The 17,787-nt window shown below is 33.9% G+C and overlaps 1 protein-coding gene across 2 annotated transcripts in view; it reads left to right on the top strand.

Moving 5' to 3' along the window:
• SCAMP1 (secretory carrier membrane protein 1) overlaps positions 1–17,787 on the top strand; it is an 83,755-nt gene that overhangs the window by 48,676 nt on the left and 17,292 nt on the right. For both annotated transcript variants that reach the window (XM_039874891.1, XM_039874893.1), the window contains one exon: positions 17,564–17,665. In XM_039874891.1, coding sequence (XP_039730825.1) covers positions 17,564–17,665 — 102 coding nt within the window. The remainder of the gene's footprint in view (positions 1–17,563; positions 17,666–17,787) is intronic.

Raw genomic sequence — 17,787 nt, forward strand, 5'->3', positions numbered from 1 at the left:
AAGTTGGTTTTCTATTGTCATCTGAGTTTCTGTTTTATTTCATTTGCAAGTTCATTATTGAATTCACTTGATTCTTTTAGAGAGAGATTATTATTAGAAAAATTATGATTGCAAAGCAGTTGAAAATATGAAGTACCCTAATGCTAAATTAATTGAACTCATTGAACACTTGGTAGTATACTAGGCTGGAGATAAAATGAAAACATGGGATTTGCCCTCTAGAAATGTGTAATATAAATTATTTAAATGTAGGCATTTCTGAAACTTTGGCTAGTAGAATTCTTATATAACAATTGGATGATATTCAAACACTTCAAAAATGTTTGAATTCCAAAGGAATTTAATGTTGGTATCATACTTAGTAATATGTCTCTAAATATAAGATCAGTTATTTTCAAGTTAGTCTCATCTTTGATTTACCTTTTTGAAGATTTAAGCTTTTAATATTTTTTCTCCAAAATCAGAGGAAAAAAAATAGCTTTTACTGGGACCATCAGAACATCAGAATGTTCATGGAAAAGATGGTTTTCAAACTGTATAAGATACTGTTATATATGAATATGATGTCTTCTTTAGTTTTCAACCAAGAGCGTTCTTTACTGATATATTTAAAGGATACTGCCCTCCATAAGGTAGTTCCATTGCCTGAATCTGAAGGAGAATTATGTAGAGAAGTTTCAAGTGTATATGCTTTTAAAAGTTTATTAGATATCAGAATTAAGCTTGGAGTTATCACTTTGTTATTTACATGTTTTTAAAAATGGTAACTGTGTTCTTAATTTTATGCTTCCACAAATCATTAAGCATTATGTAAATACTCTAAAATGTTAGGTAATTATTAGTAAGGAAATGTGTTGTTGAATAAATATAACTATTAAAAACATACTGAGAAAGGGTTAGAATTCTGGCATCCCCACTTAAGAGTTGTGTGCTCCTAAGAAAATGCAGTAAAACCTCTCAATGCCTCAGTTTGTTGAGTGTAAACTAGGGATAATATTTGCAGAGTTGGTAAGAGGATTAGAGATAATATATGCAAAATATTTGGCTTTATAGGTAGCCAACAGATGGCAGCTGGAATTAATGTTCTACTTTTTTTGTTAGGTTTTATTATTTACTTTGGATGATCTATAAAACTGTTATTTGTTATATTATTTTTTGCTGCTTTTAGTTCACTGTCCTTGGTGCCCCAATCTGAACTAGAGGAAATTATAATTTATACTAAAGCATATGTAGGTCCTACGTATTGCCAGGTACAAATAAACTTTAAAAATCTAGTCTTCTAATAGGATTTTTTGGGGAATCTATGTTTAATTACTGCTATATATAGATTTATGTCTACTGTCTTTCTGTCTATATTTACTACTTACTATATAAAATATATCTGTTATATACTTTTTCTCTTTGCCTTCTTTAGATTAATAAAGTATTATATTTTTTATATATTTTACTGTTTTCTCTTTATTTTAGTATAAGTCTGCTTGGCAATGAATTCTCTCAGATTTTATTTTACTGAAAACATTTTCATTTCACCTTCATTTTTTTTCAACTTGAGGAATAACTGACAAATAATATTGTAATACATTTAAAGTATACAACATGATGACTTGATACATGTATACATTGTGAGAAGATTCCCACAATCAGATTAATTAACACATGCATCACCTCACATATTTACCTTTGTTATTAAGAATGCAAGATCTACTCTCTTAGCAAATTTCAGTTATGCTATATGATATTATCAACTATAGCCACTATGCTCTATATAAGATTCTTAGAAATTATATCTTATAACTGAAAGTTTGTATCCTCTTACCGGCTTCTCTCCATTTCCCCCAACTGCCACCCAGTCCCTTGGTTTGAGGAAGCTCTCTTATATTTTCAATTTGTTGCAAGTTTTTATTGTGAATGATGTTGGACTTCTTCAGATGCTTTTTCTGTATTTATTGAGATAATTATGTGGTTTTGCCCCTTTATTAATAAAGTAAGTTATATTGATTGATTTTCAGATATTGAATCAACTGTTGATGTAAGAAATGTCCAACCCTGTAGAGAATTTTTGTAAATTTATTTGAGCCAAACTGACGACATTTGCAAGGGAGCAAGATCTCAAATGCAGCTTATTTTATACATTAGAATCAAAGGAGAAGAGGTTAAAAGGTGCTTGAAATCTATTGGTGATAGATTAAGGAGGGCGAGAGAAAGCATTGCAGGGAAATCTCTAGGATTGGATAAAAGGCAAAATGTAGAAACACATACTTTTTATACGTTGGTGGGTACAAGATAGTTAATAATTAACATTGATAGCACCTTAGGATATTCAGGGAACAAGATAACAATTCTGTGGTCTCATGCTCTGGTGGTCTTGTGCTCTGGTGCCAGCAGTTTTGCCTTCAAGAAATAGGAAAATTACTCTGACATTTCCAAGGTATGTTATCGTAGACGCATGAGAAAAATGGACAGATTGACCTTTGTGAAGGAAGCTATAGGCCTGGAATGTGCCTACCTACCATGACCTGCCTAATTAGAAATTATGATCAGACCATCCTATGTGGTTACTTTCAGCCACTGAGCTTGCCAGGTCCGCCAGGTCGCCCCCCTGAACTTGTCAGATTTATTTCATAGCTCCCTTTTCATTCACACAGCCTTGCATTTGTGAGATGAATCCCATTTGGTCACGTAAGTCTCCTCTAAGAGCTGCAGTGAAGGTGCTGATTTTCATGGCGTATTACACTGGCTAAAATGTCTTGCCAAGAGAGTTATGGGGAAGGGAGCAGTTCCAGGTGAGAATGCTAACAGACTCATGTCGTTCTTATCCAAAGTTCAGTAGTTTTCATGAATAAATGTTTCACAGTTTGTTTATGCATTTGGTCAGAGCATTGAAATGGTTTATTTTGAATTTTGTCCAGCTATCGCGCGCACACGCGCGCGTGTGTGTGTGTATGTGTGTGGAGAGTGTTTGTTGACTTCACTCTCATGCTGGAAGTAAATTTCGATTTCTTGATTTTTAAGTTACAGGTGTTTTCCACTGATTTCTTGCTAGGCTTGATGAAGTTTCAACCTTTCTATAGCATGTGTGGTCCTCCTTTTACCTCAACGCATAAACCCTTTGTCCCTCCAGTCTTTCCATTACATGTAACAATTTTAGGTTAATAACCAGTGTTCCTTGTTACTACTCTGTAAATAGTATTTATATCTGGACTTTTTAGCATACTGTTTACATTTTGTTTTTTATACAACTACAGTTACTACAGTAAATAGTTGCTGTGTTTTGGTCTCTTCATTTTACAAACACACATGAACACACACTCTCCTGATTCTTTCTATATTCTCTGTCATAATTGAAAAACTATCGTTAAATATGTTAGGCGATCTGGTTTGTGTTTTTTTTTTTCCATTGAGCCATCTCTATTAGAGTCCTCAGTCATCCCTCATTGAACTGTTTGGTTTCTATGTTATTGTGACATTTTCTTCCTCTTCTGTGTTAAATTCCTATACCAGAATCTCATTTCTTCTTCCTTTTTTGTTTTATTTACTCTATCCTTTTTGGTATAGCACATTTTCTAGTAGATTGCTGAGAAACCAATGTAAAAGAGGTTTCTCTTTTTCTAGAGTCTTAGCACATCTGGAAATGCTTATTTTTTTACCACACATTTAACTTACAGGTCGGAAATTATAGCCCTCAATATTTTGAAAGCATCATTCTCTTGGCTTTTAGCTTCAAGTATTAATGTTGAGAAATCTGATGCCATTCTGATTCTTAATCTTTAATGGGGGTCATTTTTTTCCTTTTCTGGGAACATTTTAAGACTGTCTATCCTTGGTGTTTGAAAATTAATGAAAATGGGTCCTGGTGAAGGTAAAGTTTTCATTTATTACAAGCTGATTACTCTGAACATTTTTAATCTGGAGACTTAGGTCCTTAAATTCTAGGAAAATATATTGTATTGTTTCTGTGATTACTTCTTCCTTTCTGTTCTCTTTGTGTTTTTAGTAAAACTCTTTATTAGATATTGGAACAGTTGAGAAAATCTAATATTTTTCTCATATTTTCTATCCTTTTGTTTTATTCTGCTTTCTAGGAAATTTCCAGAACTTATTTTCTGAGAATCAGGATGACATTAGTCTTTTGAGGAGCAACACTGAAAGCTAGAAGACAATCAAGTAGTGCTTCAATTGAAAGGAAATATACCTTCTAATTTAGAATTCTGTAGTCAAGCTATCAAATAGTCATAGTAGAGACATTATAGACAACAGAATTTCAAAAAATATGCCTTTTCTGTATTTCTCAGGACTCTACTAGAATAGATGATGAGTTGTGCTGAAATGAGGGAGTAAACCAAGAATAAGGAAAACATGGGATCCAGAAAACAGGAACTCGATAACACAAGAGAGAGGTCCAGCTTATTCCCAGGATAATATTGAAGTGAGAGCTCAAGATAAGTAGGTAGCCACCCCCAGAGCTCTATCAGTTTAAATGTGAGCAAGTTAGAGGATTTTAAGAGAAACAGCTTCACAGGAAGATAAAATTGTTAATATTCTTAATTAGTTTGAATATGTTAAGAACAGATTTATACCAGTTAAGGAGAGGTTAGTGATCAGTTACTGATGAGCACATGTAAAGAATAACAATAAAAGACAGTTGCTAACTCCAAGGAAATCTAAAATGGCTGTGCAGGATGGGAAACCTAACTATAGTGTACTTCATATGTCTCAGCTGTTAGTAACATTTACATAGTCACTTACATAATAAGTGAGCAGTACTACTAATCTAACCAAAATTATAACTCATTTGGAAGATGGGGGAAATAAAGTATCCATGTACAAGGTGGGGGTGGAAGTGGAGAAGAATTTAAAGGAAACTAAATCCTTATTTCTAGAATAGTAAGTCACTAATGTTCAAATGAAGAATCAAGAATTAGCAGTGTAAGCATGCTACTCAAGGTTATGGTGAAAAGTACCCAAATACGTAATCAGTTAAGAGTTAAAAATAGTTATGTCTGGGGAATGATGGTGGTGGAAGAGTTGGAGTGTTGGAAAATGACTTTTTCAAGACAACTATGTAGAACTACTTGACTCTTTAAATTATTACACATATAACTATATAAAAAGTAAAACTTAAAATATATATTATGAAGCAAATAGGAGGTTCTTTGAGTGCAAGCAGGACTTCTGACCAGCCTTCATAAGATAGGATGATGTGGCAGGACCATTCCATTGGTGGGCTCTTTGTGTCAGTAGGTTTTTTTCTCCTGGGATGGTTTATTTCCCTCAGAAACAAATGTTTCAGAGTAATGTCTTTTACTCTCCCACATGGGATTAATCTGGCTGCTGGTGTTCTCAAGAGTTGAGTGAAGACAGGAGACTGAGCATCATCTTATCATTTAGACAACGAATGTTCACTTAATTTCCTATTTTCAGTATGATTATGCTTGTCTAGTTCTAGCATCCTGGTTTTGGAATTCCTTTGTTCAGTTTCTCCAGAAAGTATGTGTCCAGTTTTCTGCCTAGCTTATAAAATGACATTTTCTCTATAGGAATGGGGACCAAGGATTTGGGGGTAAAATTACTTATATAGACTTTCAACCAGTCTGTTTTCACCCCGGCCTGCATGTGTTTCTTTATAATTTTTGCAGAAGTAGCTGTGTTTCTTTATAATTTTTGACCTTTTCTAAAGTTTTGCAGAAGTAGCTGTGTTTCTTTATAATTTTTGACCTTTTCTAAAGTTTAGTCAGTTTGAAACAATTTGCTTAATTTTCTTTGTGATTTCAATTTTCTTTGTTGAATCACTTACTACTTGCTCATCTCCTTTTTAGCTTACAAAATTTTGTTACCATCATCTCTCTGTTTTTGTTCCTGTAGTTTCATATGTAAAAAAAAGATTGTCATTTTAGTGGTATTTTGGGAGGTAGTAGAGGTAAACTTCTATGTTAAACCCATTAGGTTGAACTGGACAGCCAGGTATATTTTATTTATTTTTACTTTTTGTTAATAAATTTTACTTTTTATAGCAGTTTTAGGTTCACAACAAAATTGAGAAGGTATAAAGATTTCCTATATGCCCCTTGCCCCTACACATGTATTGCTTCCTCTTTTATAAGCATCCCCACTAGAGTGGTAACTTTTGTTCCAATTAATGAAACTACATTGACACCTTATTATCACCCAAAGACCATATTTTATATTAGGGTTCACTCTTGTTTTACATTTTAGAGGTTTGGACAAATATAATGACATGTATCCACTACCATTATAATTTCATAGAGTGGTTTCACTGCCTTAAAAATCATCTGTGCTCTGCCTGTTCATCCTTCTCTCGCCCTAACCTCTGGCAACTACTGATCTTTTTATAGTCTCCATAGTTTAGCCTTTTCCACAATTTCATATAGTTGGAATCATACATTAAATAGCCTTTTCAAATTGCCTTTTTTCACTTAGTAATGTATGTTTGTTTCCTCTGTGCCATTTCATGGCTTGATAACTCATTTCTTTTTAGTATTACATAATCCATTGGCTGGATGTAACAGTTTATTCATTCATTCAGCTACTGAGAACATCTTGGTTGCTTCTGTGTTTTTGGCAATTATGAATAAAGCTGCTATCAGCATCTGTGTGCAGGTTTTTGCATGGACATAAGTTTTTAGCTTTTTTGAGTAAAGAAATCTATCAAGCTGGGAAGAACTGACATCTTGACAATATTGACTCCTATCCATAAACATGAAATATCACTCCATTTATTTCCTTGAGTTATATCATTAGTTTTGTTATGTGCTACTGAATCAGTCCAACTCCTGGTGGCCCTATGAATGAGTGATGTTCACAGTGTCTTGTCCCCAGCAGCCCTGCTCAGCTCCTGTAGACTCATGCCCATGTCTTCTTTTACGAAGTTGATTCATCACATATTTGATCTTCCTCTTTTCTTGCAGTCTTGTTTCCCGGTAATATTGTCTTTTCCAAAGAACCTTGCCTTCTCATAATGTGCCTGAAGTAGAAGAGTTTTGTTGATTGCTTCATGTTGATCTTGTACATATTTTGTTAAGATGTGCCTAAGTGTTTTTTCATTTTTGGGGTGGTATTGTGCTTTTAATTTCAAATTCCACTTGTTCATTGCTGCTGTATAGCAAAGCAATTGATTTTTTTAAACATTAACTTTGTACCCTGCAACTTTGTTATATTCGCTTGCTAGTTCCAGGAGGTTTTGTTTTTTTTTGTTTTGATTTTGTTTTTTGGCCAAGTCTTTTGGATTTTCTACATAGACAATCATGTCATCTGTGAACAAAGACAGTTTTATTACTGCTTTTCCTATCTTTATACTTTTTATTTCCTTTTCTTGTCTTACTGCATTAGCTTGGACTTATAGTACGATGTTGAAAAGCTGTGGTGTAAGGGATTGTACTTGCCTTGTTCCTGATCTTAGACGGAAAGCTTCTAGTTTCTCACCCTTAAATACGATGCTAGTTATAGAATTTTTAAATATTCATTATCAACTTGAGGAAGTTTTCCTTCTATTCTTAGTTTACTGAGAGTTTATATCATGAATGGGCTATGGATTTTGTCAAATGCTTTTTCTGCATCTGTTAATTCCTAGAGATTACAATACAAATTTACAACTAATCCACATCCACTTCTAAATAACATGATACCACATCTTGGGTAGCATGAGTACCTTCTAATGTAAAATAAGCCTAATTCCTCCCTCTTTTCATTTTCATCATTGTTGCCATTTACTTCACATATATGTAAGCTTATACACACACATATACACACACATAAGCATATATAATCAAATACAGTGTTGATAATTTGAACAGACTTAGATTTAGAATAAAAAATAGTTTGTATTACTTTTGTTTATTCCTTCTTTGATTCTCTTCCTTTCTTTACGTAGATCCAAGTTTATGACCTGTATTTTCCTTTTCTCTAAAGAACTTCTTTTAACATTTCTTGTAAGGCAGATCTACTGGCAACAAATTCTTCTCAATTTTTGTTTGAGAAAGTCTTTTTTTTCTCCTTCACTATTGAAGAATAATTGTGCTGGGTTCAGAATTCTAGGTTGGTGGTGTTCCCCTGAGCAATAAATATTCTACTATACTCTCTGCTTGCATGATTTCTGAAGAAATGTCAGATGTAATTTTTATCTTTGCTCCTCTATAGTTAAAGGTCCCCCCCACCACTGCTGTTCTGTCTTCTTTCTGGATTTTTTCTTTTATCTTTGATTTTCTGTGGTTCGAATATGATTTGCCTAGGTATAGTCCTGTTTGGTGTTTTCTGACCTTCCTGGATCTGTTTTTTGGTATCTGACATTAATTTGGGGGGAGAATCTTGTCATTATTGTTTCTAACATTTCTTCTGTTCCTTTCTCTCATTCTTCTTCTGCTAGTCTTGCTATGCAAATATTACACCTTTTGTATTTGTCCTACAGTCCTTGGATATTTTTTTCCAGTTTTTTTCTCTTTGCTTTTAAGTTTTGAAGGTTGCTGTTGAGATATCCTCAAGCTCAAGAGTCTTTCGTCACCATGTCCAATCTACTAACAAGCCCATCAAAGACAGTCTTCATTTACAGTGTTTTTAATCTCTAGCATTGGTTTGGTTCTTTCTTAGAATTTCCATACCTCCGCTTATATTACTGATCTGTTTTTGCATGCTATTTATATAGCCCTTAGCATATTAATCAGTCATAGTTGTAAATCTCTAGTTTGATAGTCCCAACATTCCAGCTATATTTGACTCTGGTTCTTATGCTTGCTCTGTCTCTTCACACTGTTTTGTTTTGTTTTGCATTTTAGTATGCCTTGTAGTTTTTACTTGTGCCTGTGACTTTGGACTGTGAAATTCAGTGCTTCTCAGTCCCTGCTCTTCCTTAGATAGGGCAGGAGAGCTAGAGTGAGAGTTTGGTATTTCCCTTTCCCCATGTAGCTGTTAACCTAAGAATAGAAGGCCAGAGTGAGGCAACAAGCATTTGAGATGAAAAAAGAATAGATTCAGGAAGCACTGATTCAGGCGGAAGTCCAATAAGTGTTCTGATTAGTAGACAAAATCAAGGGGTACTTATGAGAAAGGGAAGAGGAACAATTACATCAATTGAAGGAAGGCATTTCTATTGGTGCAGGTAGGCTAACACAGTGACACTAATTCTAAACAATGTTTACAATTTTCAGTCTGGTAGTCATAATATCTTTTCTTGTTATCTTTGCAAATAGTTCTTTGGGACACAGTGTTGTTTTGGGCCTAGTCCACAGGTTAGTTTGTCCTGTTTTAACATTTCAAAGGTTTGATGCATATATGTGCAAGGAGGTTTCTCTGGATGGCAGCTCTAACTTCATTTTAAAGTGACTCCGTTTATATTATTTTTTACATCTAACCCCAGCATACTAGGCTTTTGCTAATTAGTTTCTCCTGATGGCAGACCTTGTTAAGAATAGAGTGGTCTTCATTTCCAAGTAGTTCTTTTTTCCCTCTTCCTGCTGGAAGCATGAGGGAATTTCTCTCCAATATTCACTGTAAGAACTAGGTGGAGCTGTTGGTGGTAAAACTCACAAATGTGTGGGGCTTCCCCTCTGCGTAGGTCTCCTTGGCGTTTTTAACTCAGAGTTGTCCACTCTGAGCCTCTAGCAATTCGTCAATTATAGTTCAGATTTTTCTACTGTGGCACTGGTTTCTAGGAGGTTTCTGCTCATGAGTTTTTGTTCTGGTAAGTTTTAATTATGTATTCACCTGTCTGTCTCTCCAGTTTTGGTGGGAGGGTAGGGGCCAGGTTGAAGAGAGGATATTTTTGTTGTTCTCGTTCTACCTCTTTCTCAGGCAGGCTGTGTCTCTGGGATGGGGTGGTCCAGCCTTGGTGATCCTGCCCCTCCCTCTCTGTAAAGTTTCTGTAGTACTCTGGGCCAAGACATACTCTTGACCCTCCTCTACTGTTAGAAGGTTTTTTACTGCACCCTTTCCCCAGCACTGGCTCTTTACCTGTCCCTGAGGAAGATAATGTTTGCCTATCCTCCCTTCCCATCTACTTCAGGCTTTTGTTTTGAGGGAAGTTCGGAAAATTTACAGGTACTGCTGCTCCCTTCCTTCAGTTTTGTACCTAGAGTGAGGCCTGCCTCCAGGCTTTCTTCTGAGCACATGGTGAGGTTTTTGGAGCAGAGCCTGTGAGTGAGTGTGAATTCCCCTTGTGCTTTTGGCTCTTAAGAGTTCTGTACTCACACTCTAACCAGCTTTCAGCCTTCACTAATAAGCTTTTGCTGAATTCTTCTTTCCTGCTTGTATGTCATTCAGTGTCTGTTCCAGGTAAACAAGTGATGGTCTATTGTCTGTCCTTGAGTTTTTGGGTTGGTTGGTTGCCATTTGATAGTTTGAAGTACAGTTATGATTTTGCTGTTTTGTTCTTAGGGTTGAGAGTAGTGTGCTCTTTCCAGTTTTCGGTATCCTAAGCAAAAGCCTTTCCCCAACTACCTTTTTGTTTTAATTTGAGAGAGAGGGGAAAGTTCCTTAGACATGAGACTTATTCCTTTGGTCTTTCTCTTTTTTTATGCAAAGAAGTTATAAGGCTCCTCAGTTTTTCTTTTCACCATTTATAAATGTTTTTTCTTGCATTTCATTGTTACTTTTAATAAGCTATTATTTTTAAGGCAGACTTTTTTTTTTGGAAGATATCCTGTTGTGCTATTTGGCACAATTTGCACTTCCGAATAAATCAGTACTGTCTTAAAGACTAGCTGAGATGTAGAGGAGACATTGGCTTTGGGGTTTAAAAATTTCTAGCACTTAACAATATTCGAGATTTGCAGTAAATACAGAAAAAATATAAGGTACATGAGACAAATGTTTTAAAAATATTTTTTGATGAGTGAGTTCTAGATTCTTTGTGTATTCCCTTGGCTTGTTATTTTGCACACACCTGACGTTAAAAGGAAATACAAATAAACTGAGTAGCCTTGTCCCTAGAACAGCAAAAGTAGGTATGTAAGAAACATTTGTATATGGTGTAGCTATGAGTATTTTGGGTGTAGAACAGAGCAGAATGATACACATTTATGGAAATACAAGTAAATATAAGTAATGTAGAGATTATAAATATTTAGGATAAATATTTTCAGTATGCGTATGTATATACACTATTGATGGAAATAATTATAAATGTCTTATGATTATTTCTCTTATCATTAGCATGCTCTTTAGCTATTAACCAAATAAAAACAAGTTCTGAGTTTAGCTTTTGAACAGCAAACAAGAAGAAACTGTATATTGCACGTGGTAAGATGATGATGCAAGGAAAGAGTTCTCTATTTTTTTCTGCAAGTCACAATCTAAGGTGGAAGCAAAGTGATTTAAACTAATATAATTTAGAGGATCATAACCTTTTAGTAAGAAATTCAAGATGAATTAGTATTGGTGATAAAGTCAAAGTTTTTAGTTTATTAAATAAAAGTTGTTTTGGGTAATACTCCATGAAATAATACTGTCTTTTCCTATGGCATTTTACTATAAGAAAGAAGTAGGACATACTTATTGACTTGACCTACAATATGAAGTTAAGATGGTTGATTTAGAATTTAAGTATATAGATGAAGATTTAAAATCTCCCTTATATAAGAAACATTATATTGAGCATTCAGGATTAATTTAATTTAGATAGTGGTAATTCTTGGACAAGATAGAATTGAAAATAATATCCTAGAGATAGTTTTATCACATGGTTAAAAACATTAGCTTTACAGATACACAGATAAGTCTCAACATTTTTGTTACCAACTCTGTATATTTAGATCACTTAACTTCTCTGAATCTGTTTATTCATCAGTAAAATGGAGTTAATATTAGTGCCTACCTCATGAGAGTATTGTAAGCATTAAATGGATAATGCATGTGTTTGTCATGGTCCCTGGCACATATGTTTAACAAATGTTAGCTATTATTATAAAACATAGAGTCAGTTAAGTATAGAGGACCCAGAGCTTGAATCTAGGTTGTGGTATATTTTTTGAATTGTCCAAGTTTAAAATTACATTGCATGCAAACTTATGCTCTTCTGCTTTTGGCAAAACATAGATGGGAATGAGTAGAAGACAAGTCTAGGGTCTCTTCCATCCCAGTCCTATGTTTTTTCATTTACACTAGTCTAGTGAGTGGTTCTTAATAGTTTTTACATTATAATTTGAATCTAAAATTTTTGAGTCCTCTTCCAAAGAAAAATACACATGTGCAAAATTTTATGCACATAGGTGGATTCATGGTGCTGCCTTTTAAAGCCTATCTATGGAGCCCGTGTTCTTGGAGAAAGAATTTATTTCAGCACAAAATTTATTAGAAGGAAAATGGGATAGGTTTAAATAATCTTGCATCCTGAATTAACTAAGTCAAGGAAAACAGCCATACTTCATAGATCCCTTTTTATTCTAATGCCTTTACATCATCAAGAATTTTATGTATCACTTGGTTCTAGCAGTAGTAATGAAGTTACCAGCCATGTCCCAGAAATTTTCAAGATCTTATCAAAAGCCAGATATCATCTCTGTAGGCAGAGTATTAATTCTGTGAGCAAAATAGTTACCAACAAGTAACATTTATTGTTTGCTTACTGTGTGCCTGCACATCTCCTGCTGAGCACTTTATATGTATTATTTCATTCATATAAAAGCAGATTCCACTGTTGTTCCCATTTCGCAAATAGGAAATCTCAGATTTAGGCTTAGATTTTGCTTGAAGTTATACAACTTTATGTGGGAGAATCTAGATTCAAACTCAAGTCTGTCTCTAAAGCTACATGCTCTGAACTACTACACTGAGTTACCAAAGGTAAAATGTTTATTAGTATTTTAGTGAAGTCGTGCTTCCTTATGTCTTGTTAAAAGTAAAGTTTCTGTTAGCTCTTTTGAAATAACGAAATACCTTCTTTTCTTTGCTTCCCTAAACTGTAATTGTAGTAATATCTCTGATAGTGATATGTTATGTGAAAATAAACTTTATAAGATTATACAAGTTTATTTTCTGAGATTTATTATGATAGTTTGGTGGATTTTTTTTTTTTAAATTAAAGATCTACTGTAACTTAGCAGTATATTATTTGAAGACATAAAACCAAAAACAACTGGCTTATTTGAGATCCTGTTTTCCAGTTAGGCTTTGATCTGGAAGAGCTAAGATGTTATTCATTCATTCATTCAGGGAAAACAGATTACTTAGGTAGAGTTTTTATGAATAAATATTCAATTTCATAAATACTTCATTTGAAACCGAGGTAGGTTACAATTTAAAAAGACATAGTTTAAATCAGTTGAGAGTGTTTTTCTAACAATATTGCTACTCTTCTTTGACTTAAAAATGGCTGTGTACAAGCCAGGTTATATAAACGATCTACTTCCTAATCTGTTCCTGTATGTAAGACTCACCATCTTTGGTTCTGGATGCCAGTGGAAATTCTTTTATATCTCCTGATGATGTTTTTTTCTCCTGGACCTTTTTTGATTTTGGCTCAGCCTACAGCCTGGCACCTGGGAGTCTTCTGGCCCTTTCAGAGCTCCTCAGCTTTTCCTTGATCCCCCTCAAGCATCTTAAATGAACTTGATATTTATGCGATGATCGTATTGCTCGTTTAATTTACACTTTACAGGGTTTTCCACTATTTGATATATGGGAACTTATTTATACTTAATATGCTTTTTAGCACTGTGACTAGCTCAGTTTTTTGCATTTAAATTCTTAATAAATTTTAGGATTTTGGCAGAGAATGCAACCCCATAGTGTAAAATTGTTTTCACAAGAGAGTTAGATTTTACTTTTAAAATCATTTTGATATAAATAACTCTGTTCACTGACTACTTCTATAGTTAAAAATGAGACAACCTTTTTAAAATTTGAATTTGACTGATTTTGCATTTGTACAGATTAGATAATCCAGATAGTTAAGTAAATGCTGGTATATGGAGTTTATATCTCAGATAGATTTGAAGTGTTTTAAAACAGTTATTTATATTAGCATGGTAAGTGTACAATGAAATGAATTTTACCATCTCCTTGTCCGGAAACAGAAAAGGTCTATTGAGAAAGATATTTAGCTTGCTTATAGAGTAAAGTTTGACAAAGTGTGTTTCAAAGACTTTGAGGTTTCCATTTGATCAATTTATAATCTAACTGTACAATTATGCATACTAACAATGCATATAGAAGAGAAAGGCAGTTCTTCCCTTTGTATTTGAAAGCAATATTTCAGAAATATTTTCTTTTAAGTAGGACTGCTTAATTTTTAAAAACATATTCTGTACCTTCTAATAGATTTCTCAGCTGGAAGTTGTTTTTAGGCAGTTTCGGTTTCTAGACTGTATCTGTGAGTTTGGAACTAAGTAGAAAGGTCCTTCGTAGGTAGTAGCTGTTGTGAAGCCTCTAGACATTATGTATGAGGTCCTTATTCAGAGTGTAACACATAAAGTTTTAATGATGTTGATATTCTATTTTCTCTGTACACAAATAATAAAGTAAAAACTTTAGCAAGTAAAAAGAATATTAAGTTTAGTCTTTCTTCTCCACCAAAGGGACAGGGAAATAGAAATGTAATTTAGAAGTATCTACTTCAAAACAATAAGAAAATTGAGTATTAAAAGTGATGTTCTTTTACCTAGTGAGCCTGGAGAGAGGAAGCAGACATGAGGTTTCTATTAATAAAAATAGCATTTTAGATTGTGGACTTTGTTGTCATTGATTATTTTTTATGATAATTTTTCTAAATTTGATGGTCGTTAAGTAATACCAATTTTGTTGTAATATGTTACTGTTAGAATTACTATATAAGGTGATACCATTTGATCTAAATCTGACCAATTTAGAGAACATTATTTATGAACCATTAAAATCTGCTTTTTTGAGTTTCGGAGAAATGGCTGATTCTAGAGCTGGGACAGGGAAACTATGAGATGAATGTACAACAAGTGCTTAAGTAAACAAGTTCTAAAAGGCTAAAGCTGAACAAATTTGAGCAACAAAATAATTATAGTGTTTAATTTTAACCCAGAGAGTAAAATAATTATCCATGAATCTATACTGCTGAAAAACAAATAATAAATGGAGCTGAAGAGACAAATCTTCCTTACAGGAGACTTCCAAATAGTAAATGTGGATTCTACTCTTTCTAGGAGGTAGAACTTAATTGTTCTCTGTTTGAGTGTGAGGTGGACCTAGTGACTCATCTTACAAGCTGAGTATATGTTTGCCAGGCAGAGAAGAGGACTGTGTTAGGCATTCTAGGCAGAGTATAAATAAAGGCATTGAGATAGCAAGACACGTTCCTCCAGTTTAGAGTAGCTGTAGCAGGGGTTGTACGTATATATCATGATGAGGTTTATATGTTGTGTTACATTATTTGGACTTCTTCCTATGGTCAGTGGTTTTCAAACATTAAAAGATAAAAGAATCATCTAGGGAGTGTTCCAGTAGAAAAAGTTTTACAATATGACGTAAAGGAGGCGGATCTCGAATTAAGAGACTGAGAATCAGTTTATAGCAGAGAAGTGACAAGTGAGCAGTATTGCGGAAGCCAAAGCCAAAGAGTGTCTAAGAAAGATATTCAGTGTCAAATGCCACAAGAAGAAGTAAAGAGAGGCTTGAGAAATTTGGTTTGGAAATTGATTGCCTGTGACTTTGATGTACCTCTGGAGGGGAATATGTGAGGAGAAGTCAAGTTACAGTGGATGAGTGAATGAGAAGAGGGAAGTAGAGGAAATCAGTATTATAACTTCAAAACTTGTATTATTGATGGGAAGGAAGGAGATAGAGGAAGTAGAAGTTTTAGCAGTGGAGACAGGGTTAAAGGAGGGCTCTTTGAAGATGAGAAAGATTTGTATGTGTTTATACGCTGAAGAGTAGAACCTAGTGAAAGAGGTGAAGACAAGGGGAGAAGATCAGTAACAACTGAAGTATGATGCTCCAGAGGACCTAGAACAATGGAGTAAAAATTTCTTATGCAAATGTTTTGAAAAGAGAGATGCTGCCTCTTCACAGATAAGCAGTAAGGAGGGTTCATGGTATATATAAACTTAGTCATTGTAGGGAGTAGGTAGTTGAAGAGGTCTATTTATATGGCTTCCATTTTTATCCCTGATGAAGGAAATAGTTTTATGCTGAGATTGAGTAAGTTAAAATGTTAAGGGCCTTGAAAAATGTGTTTTGGAGGTTGGAATAGTCACTGTGATGAACAGAAAATGGAGTAAAATGGAGTAAAATCTTGCCAAACAGATCAAATCCAACAATATGTTAAAATGATACTATGTCATAATCAAGTGGGTAGAGCTTATCCCAGGAATTCAAGGTTGGTTTAACATTAGAAAATTAGTGTAATTTACCATATTACAAACTAAAATAGAAAAACTGTATGGTCATCTTAATTGGTGTAGAAAAAGCATTTGACAGAATCCCACAATCACTTTTCATGATAAAAACACTCAGTAAACTTGGAATAAAAGAAGCCTTTGTCAACTTGATAATAGGCATCTTTGACAAACTATAACAGCTGACTACATACTTAATGGTGAAGGACAAAGCTTTCTGCCTGTGATCAAGAAAAGATAAGGATCTTCATTCTTACCTCTTCTCTTCAATATTGTAGTGGAAGTCCTGGCCAGTATAAACAGGCAAGAAAAAGAAATAAAAGTCTTCTACAATAGAAAGGAAGAAGTTAAACTTTACTTACAAATCACATGATAACTGTGTAGAAAATATAAATGGAGAGAGCCTTCCATCCACCTCTCCATCTCTCAAATGCATCTGTAGATGTAATGCAATTCAAATAAAAATCCCAGCAGGTGGTTTTATAGAAATATCAAGGTGATTCTAAGGAAATATGTGTTCATATGAAGACTCATACATGAATGCTTATAGCAGCTTTATAATAGTAAAAAAACTAGAAACATTTTAAATGTCTGTCATAGGTGAATGAATAAGACTGGTGTGTATACAATAGAATACTACCCAGCAAAGAAAAGGAATGAACTTTTTGATGCTTGCAACAATGAGTGCATCTCGAAATAATTGTGTCGTGTGGAAGAAAGCAGACAAGAAAAAATATATACTGTATGATTCTATTTATATAAAACTCAAATATTGAAACTAGTGACAGAAAGCAGTGGTTGGGGAGGGGAGGGAGGGATTACTCACATGGACAAGGAAACTCGGGATATAGTTCTTCTTTTCATTGGAAAAGGTTCATGGGTATATGTCAAACTATAAAATTGTATATTTTAAATATTTTCAGTTAATTGTAAATTATAACTCAGTGAAGCTATTTAATAAAAAATAAATAAAAGGAAAACAAGTTTTTTGCCAAGATGTTTTGTGATGCAGTTGGAAATTGAAAGGACAGAGTGAAGTTGGAATAATAACTATCATGTAGCATTTGGATAAAGGGTCCACATACATTATTATGTTAGTATTGTAATTTCAAGCTTCAGGTAGTGGGCACTGGTATTTTAAAAAATATTTTTATTTTTTTATTGCTTGAGTGTCAGTCTTCATGTGAATGTAAAGATATTTGAGAAAAATGACATTTTCCCTTTCTTCCCCTCCCCGCTTTATTTTTTAAAAGGAGTGACAGTTCATTCAGATTTTTTGTATTCTTCTTCGTCTATATTTGTCAGTTTGCTGTACATGTACTACAGGCTGCAGGATTTCACAACTGGGGCAACTGGTAAGTTATTTACTCTAGTTAATCTATTCATCTAGTATCTATATAATTTTTGGCTTCCTAAAACTAGTTAACAGAAAAGTCAGATTAGCAAAAGTAAACAAAAGTAAAAATTGCATTTTTTA

The sequence above is a fragment of the Pteropus medius genome, unplaced genomic scaffold, assembly GCF_902729225.1.
Source record: "Pteropus medius unplaced genomic scaffold, Ma_sr-lr_union100, whole genome shotgun sequence".
Taxonomy (NCBI): Eukaryota; Metazoa; Chordata; class Mammalia; order Chiroptera; family Pteropodidae; genus Pteropus; species Pteropus medius.